At 36.8% G+C, this 7,500-nt stretch overlaps 2 protein-coding genes across 5 annotated transcripts in view; one reads left to right on the top strand and one right to left on the bottom strand.

Annotated features, from left to right (window-relative positions):
* LOC119597695 (suppressor protein of bem1/bed5 double mutants-like) overlaps nucleotides 1-1,241 on the bottom strand; it is a 17,799-nt gene extending 16,558 nt beyond the window's left edge. Inside the window, exon 1 of one of the 2 annotated variants that reach the window (XM_037947299.1) lies at nucleotides 1,092-1,241. In XM_037947299.1, the coding sequence (XP_037803227.1) occupies nucleotides 1,092-1,182 (91 nt within the window). In that variant the 5' untranslated portion in view covers nucleotides 1,183-1,241. The remainder of the gene's footprint in view (nucleotides 1-1,091) is intronic. The other variant, XM_037947300.1, reaches the window with a different exon arrangement.
* Nucleotides 1,242-4,891: 3,650 nt separating this feature from the next.
* LOC119597215 (serine/arginine repetitive matrix protein 1-like) overlaps nucleotides 4,892-7,500 on the top strand; it is a 14,517-nt gene continuing 11,908 nt past the window's right edge. For all 3 annotated transcript variants that reach the window (XM_037946741.1, XM_037946742.1, XM_037946740.1), the window contains exon 1: nucleotides 4,892-4,975. The gene's annotated coding sequence lies outside the window, so the exon portion shown is untranslated. The remainder of the gene's footprint in view (nucleotides 4,976-7,500) is intronic.

The raw sequence follows: 7,500 nt of genomic DNA, 5'->3' as shown, positions 1-7,500 counted from the left end.
CAGGCAGACAGAGACAGACAATCAGGCAGGCAAGCAGACATGCAACCAGACAGACAGACACAGATAGGCAGACAGGCAGGCAAACTGATTAATTCAAATGACTGATTAATTGACTGACCAACTGACTGACTGCCTACCAGTTACGAAAGCATAGTGCGTGTCCGCTGGAATCCTCATCTGCAGCTTAGTCAGACAGAAGTGGCAGACGATACTATTTTCTGACTTCATTTTAGTGATTAAAAAAAAAATCAAGTTATTACGGTACAACTAACTCTAGTCAAGTTAAGTCAACAAGTGTGTGTATGTGTGTGTGGTGTGTGTGGTGGTGAGTGTGTGTGTGTGTGTGTGTGTGTGTGTGTGTGTGTGTGTGTGTGTGTGTGTGTGTGTGTGTGTGTGTGGTGTGTTATATGAAGCTGCTGTTTCTTTTTTTATAGGTGCATGTGGCCGGTTTCTTTGTGCGGGTTGTGATGCATAAGTTTTGTAGCTTATCTCATTTTACACTGTTTAATACACCTGCTTCTTCGTACCTTTTTTTCATAGAAGGGCCTACACCACTGGAAAACACCTTTAATTTCACGAAATTGTGAAAAATAAAGATCAATATTTCAAACCCCTACATTAAACCAATTCTATTATAATACTTTCATGCCTAACCTCATTTCACATGAAGAACTGCATTTATTCACTTGTCATACGCATGTAAATTTTTTTACCCACTAAACCGATTAACATAATGAATTCTATGAATTTGTATTACTATGATTTTGCGCATATGAACAATAGAATGTGTTGAATTCTCATAATGATTTTTTACCGGCAATTCTACTCAAAAGCAAAGTAGTGAAATGCCAAGGTTCTGTTGCGCAATAAAAATCCGTTAGTGCATTATGAGATGACTTTTAATGTTGCAAGCGAATTAGAATCTTTATATCTTATATCACTCAGTATTACATACATTTATTATGTATTAGGACATACGTGTGATTAAATGTCACAGAGATTAAGAATATAAGACCCTGGCAAAAGCGGCGCAATAGTTGAAATTCTGTGTAGGCAAAATACATGTTCTTTGGCGAATTCTCGGGACGTACCTTGATAAAGCTGAAGGTCGCTCCTGCTCGTCGTGCCCGAGGAACTACTCACTTCAGGACACTTCATGATTAAAGGTGCTGCGCTGCCCATAGAGTTAAACCTCCTCCTCCTTCTGCGCCTTGACGTTCTCTGTCACCCTGAGCGAGTTTGTGACGTCGCTGCGGCACACGAGGAAGGAATCGTTGCCTGCGAGATATTTCTATCCCTTTTCTTTACCTGTCTGAGTTTATTATTTCACATGCTTTTATTACAAACAGATAAACCCAAATAACCTGTGTAATACTGTATTTAAAATTACGCGAAACAGTTTGTTTTTTGAAATGGAGAAAATGTGGGAAAAATATCGGAGGCATCTCTTACCTCTAACCAATCACATGGCGCGAATCACGTGACGTAGGGAGGTGTGTGCCTCGGGGATCATTAATGCTAGAAAAATACAATGAATATTCGAGAAAACGTCGTATAATGTAACTATTTCTCTCTTATTACTGCTGCAATACACATGAAATTCTGCAACCAGATAAAGTGATATGTAAACATCAATAATCTTCAAGAAAATCATCCTATAGTCTTATATTAATAAGGTATAAATATTATAGGATAAGTACATAACAATTGTTTCATGATACATATTTCAGAGAAGAAAGGATAATGTTAACAAATCGTGATAACAGGGGATTAACTTGTCGCATATAAAACGATGAGGATAAATCTATTACTCAGGTTCATAACTGCATCTATATTCATACCATAAATCCTCTCTCATATTTACATGCGTGCAAACACGCACATGTACGTACGATACTCAAATTAATATCAAAATGTGTGTGTGTGTGTGTGTGTGTGTGTGTGTGTGTGTGTGTGTGTGTGTGTGTGTGTGTGTGTGTGTGTGTGTGTGTGTGTGTGTGTGTGTGTGTGTGTGTGTGAATTTCATCCTCAGGACGAACCGAGAAGGAAGTGACAGGTAACGAAAGGAAACGAAGGTCAAGTCAGGTCGCACGGAATGTGGGAAACCCTCACAGGACAAATAGCTGGATATCCACCGGAGAGAGTTGGAGTAAGGAGAGAAGACTGATGAGAAATAGAAGACAGTATGAACTGCTTACACGTGCGTCTGCTGCGTCCCCTGGATAGCAGAAAAGGGCATTTCTGCTTTGGCTCATTGACCTGATCTACTTGTGTTGTCATAGATTTTTTATGACACACTGGCACTTAAACGAATCAGAAACTATCGCTGGAAGAGCAAGAGTATGGTGAAAGTGCCAACCTTGAATATGGAATGAGAGCATTTAGGGTTAGAATAGAATACGGTGTAATGCGCGCTACGACCATAGTAACAGTGCGTTGTACTGAATTTGTAAATATTTTTTTACGAACAGGAAATATCGGTAAAATCTCGCTAGATACGTAATTTCTAGAAAAAATAACAAAGTCATTGGGACATATTTTTATAGTTATTTTGAAAAGGGTGGTAATCTGCACTGAGAGTAGATAAATTCATGGTTTTGTATAGCTGTTTGTTTTGATAACTACTAGTAAATATAGGAATATGTACAAATCCAGCCGTATTTTGCTATATTACTTCCCTACGAGGTAAAACTTGTTATCTGGCCAGTATATTGTGTTTTCATATCAAAGCCATCCCGCCTAAAAGCGTCTTCTGTACGCGTCATAAAAGTTAATTCCGTATTGAAGTTAATCCAGATCCAAAAAAAAAATGAAAGACACACTGCCAGGCGTACGAGTCAGTGCGATTATCAGTAAATCTGCTGTTTTACGTTTTTAAAAAATCGGGTAATTTGCATTCACCCTAAGCAATGTCGATAAGGAAGCGTTTGCTATAGAGAAAAAAAAAGAAGAAAAATTGAAAAAGAAGAAAAAAGAAAAAGAAGAAAAAAAATATATACTCATGCACACACACACATACACACACACACACACACACACACACACACACACACACACACACACACACACACACACACACACACACACACACAATATATATATATATATATATATATATATATATATATATATATATATATATATATATATATATATAAGCTACAATTACATCATGCCGTTATATATCTATGTTAGTACAAATAAAATATAAATAAAAAAAAGACATCAAATATCCCATGAATATTATAGACAACCGAAATGGAGGTGTCAAACAACAATGAGATACTCGTAATATCAAATTACATTGGCGGGAGTTTTTCTCGTGTATGATCGCGGGCATGGATAGGGTAGTTTTTTTTTTCAGGGTGTTGTTAGGGAGGATCATGATAGCAAATGTCCACGTAATTTAGGTGTCAATTTAATTTAAAGAACCAGGAAATTTTTATTTTGAATTTGAAACCTAGTATTGGTGTTACTGAAAGCTTTCTCTGTTATTTGATTAATAAATTGCATAAGTCGGGAATGTTTTCTTTTCCAACCTGGAAATAACATTGCCTTATCTGTGTCTGTAAACTCTGGAATTCTGTGTGTGATTTTCTTTTCATTTTTCTTTTCAATTTTGAGAATTATATCATAAATCTTTAACATAAACATGTCGGAATTTGTTTCGTTACTGCTTATTATAAATATGATGGCAACTTAACTCTTATCTTTTATATGGAGTTGATGACGTTGTTATGACGTATCAATACATGATTGGTGGGATTAAATAGCTCGTTCTGCGCATGTGCAGGATTAAGATTTGAGCTCAAAAGTAAAGTCTGGTCCGGAGGTGAATTAAATTTAATTTTGGACGCTGTCATTGCACATGCGCATTAGAGATTTAGCTTAAACTTTATTACTGGATTAACTTTTATGGCGCGTGCAGAGACGCTCTAAATACTAAGTATTAGGTCAAATGCTACATGGCAGACGCCTGATTGATTGTTGACATTATGAAAGAATAAAACGAAAAGCTGATTAAAAGACAGACTTCGGGCATGTATTTCGAATTAAACAACTTTCTAAAACATGCATTCATAGATAGATGTATCTGTGTGTGTAATGAAGTGAAAATACTGTCACAGTAAGAACACTGAAAATCGTGACGTTTCGAACCCGTGGAAGGTTCCTCATCAGATGTGGTAAAACAAAGGTTCCATTTCAAATACCGTGTCCTATGAAAAACCTTTCATGGGTTCGGAATGTCACACTGTGGCTTGGCTTTGTTCTCGCTGTAGTAAGATTTTAATTTCAGTTGTTACCGTGTTTGCGTTTATGTACTCACACATACACATACGTGTGTGTGTGTACATACCTATATATATGTTCTTCATACATACTGTTATATGTTTTGTAATCCGCTTCCTCTTTTATCTGTTATCGGAATGGATTATCATGATCTCAGAAAATTTAAGTCTTCTTTCTTCTCTTATAGGGTTTTAGACTATATCTGTCGATGCTCCCTTAAAAAAACTAAAGTCCACCCTAAGATGGTGCCGTCATCTTCCCGTTTTTTGTTTTGCTGTTTGAAATGTAATTGTCATATGTTGATGGCATTTTCAGATTTTTTGTTTTCTGCGCTATCTCATAATATATTACAATGATATAGATTTTCAGATGAACATCCTTGACAGTCTGTTGGGTTGAAGTTTGAATCTTTCCGCTTGGGTTTTATATACATATTTTTTTTATTTTTTCTTCGCCACAGTAGATCTAAGCGAAATGAATGTGCGTTACTTTCTATATTTATAAAACATCCCCATAAAAAGGAGTCAATCATATACATATAATACAATTGCAAAGGAAAAATGTAAATCTAAACTTTTTTATCCTAATGATCCCTGAAAAATTATTTGTAAACAGTGAAAATTGTGGGAAATTCGGATTGTGTGACACATCTTGTCAGAATTTCGTCCCTTCTGTGAATTAAGAGGTGAGTCATTATCTTTTGTTGATATATAACTTCATAAGACCATTCGACACTTACGAGGAGAGTTAGTAAACGCATATTGAGCGTAAAAGAAGATTAAAAGTGACATAAACTGGGCGTCGGTTTTTGGGGGGCTTCGGGAAACCTTGCTATCTTCCTATTTAAGATCAATTGTTTGATGAATATAGCCACAGACACAGTCGGGCAAAGGGCACGAACAGGAAGTCATGTTATAGAATAAAAGAGTCAAAGTTTGTTTTCGTTCAGCGAAATTTATTGAGGAGTATCGTAAGGATAATGAACACAGCGTCGGTTGTATATACGTCAGAGTTATCATTGACAGTTGGGTCTTAGAGTTGTTTCATGAGAATGAGCAGTAATAGGGTGTCACTTCAGATAGAAACAATACTTAGGTTATCAGAAATATGGTATTCAAAATGTATTATGAGAGTTACAGATACATGTACAGTGCAAGGCAGGGTATTTAGAAGGCTGTGGTTTCTGATATTGTAATGAGATGTCTATTGACTTTTTCCGGGAGGTCTGGTTATGCTCTGCTGTAATCATAGTATCGAATCAGTCACTATATTGTCTCATGCAGGGGGCATGAGACCTCCCCTGCATTACGTTACTGTAAATATAGCCACTTTGCCCTTAACCCATTGCCGATGGGTGGCATGTACGTACATGCCATGGCATGGCGGGACCATCAGCCGGGGGCACGTACGCACATGCCATAGAGTATGTATGGACATGCCATGAGTTTTTTTTTTGTTACAATCACAGCAAAAGATTATTTTTCTGCCAGTGAAAGTGTGATTAAGTCGGTTTTAACACTTTCTCATTTTTACCATGCAACAAACAAAAAAAATGCAACAAACCGACGATTTCAACTTCATGATGCCGCACACTGCTTATTTTATTCGGACTATAGACCGAATAATGATCAACTTTAAAAGACTTTAAAAAATAATGAAAACTGAAAATACAACATATCTTCGTAGTATTACAAAGAAACGGCATGGGATGCTGGTATTTGGCATGAGTGGTCGCGCATGCTAGGGCGACGATATAAACCCCCGGCAGCAAGGCCCCGGCCTCTATGAATGCTACTCGTCAGTTATGGGTTAAGGGCTGGTCACTTGAATCTATTCTGCCAGGGTCTTTAGAAGTATGATGTTCCCTGCGAAACAGATCCAGATGAAAATTCCTCCGAAGCAGAAATTGCTTTCGCATACAAACTATAGACTAAAAGATATTGCCACAAAACTATATATTATTACTTTGTACTCATACTTCATATCTTTAAATCAATGCTACATGCACGACATCTGAAAACAATTTTCTTCTAATTAAATAGGACAGCAAGATCATATTGCAATCGAACAAAAGATGTCCTCATTAGCCCTTTCTCCTCGGTTAGTTTTCATAGTGGCCCGGTCCCCGCTGCCGGGGCTTATTCTCGCCCCTACATGCACACCACTCTTGCCAAATACCAGCATCCCTTGCTGTTTCTTCGTATTACTACAGATATGTTTGTATTTTCATTTTCATTTTTTTTAAGTCTCTCTACTTGCCAACTTCCCTGATAAATTGAGACTGAGATATTTTTTTGTTGTTTATATAACTTCCATATTGTCATTATTCAGTTCTATAGTCTGTTAATTCATGTGTGCGGCATCATGGAGTTGAAATCGTCTTTTGTTGTTTTTTTTTTTTTTTTTTTTTTTTTCTTTTTTTTTGCATAGTAGAAATGAGAAAGTGTTAAAAACAACTTAATCACACTTTCAGTGGCAGAAAAATATTATTTTGCAACAAAAAATAACTCATGGCATCTCCATACATCCACCATGGCATGTACATACATGCCCCCGGCAGATAGTCCCACCATACCATGGCATGTGCGTACATGCCACCCGTCAGGAATGGGTTAAATGTTTGCAGATAATTCAGACAAAGGTTCATTTGACTAACAAATATAAACATCAACCCACTTCAACACACCAGAAGCAAGGAGCTTTCTTCGGAAGTTATTTACGCCAGGTTGGATAAAGTGAGAGTCAAAGAGACATTGTGGGACACCAGTCATAAGGATTATAAAAGCAGGAATGTGAAAAGAATATTATTGGATGAAATAAACAATGAATACCCAAGCTGGGAGCGGCACTTTCAGACATTTTTATCCTTTACCTGCAGCTTTGCCATTTATGTCTGCAGATTATTTTTGTACCGACTACTGCACCTTTTTGTCCTCTACGAGAATATAATTTTCAATTAGACCTAACTTAGTGTGTACATAATGTAAAGATTAGCACACCTTGTTATCAAGAAGAAAAGGCTGAAGTCATTGTTTTACTTCTGTTAATTATAACATTGCACACATAGTTATTTCTAGTAACTCATGGCACATAATAATTTGCTAATTGCAGTAGCATCCTTTGGCAATTTCTTTTTACAAGGTATCCAATGTACCAACGATTCCCCAGGTATGAAGCTATGTACAAAAATTATAGTCACCAGCCTTGGTG

Source organism: Penaeus monodon, chromosome 39 (genome assembly GCF_015228065.2).
Source record: "Penaeus monodon isolate SGIC_2016 chromosome 39, NSTDA_Pmon_1, whole genome shotgun sequence".
NCBI lineage: Eukaryota > Metazoa > Arthropoda > Malacostraca > Decapoda > Penaeidae > Penaeus > Penaeus monodon.
Note: the sequence above shows the minus strand (reverse complement) of the source record. Positions and strands in the feature narration are given on the sequence as shown.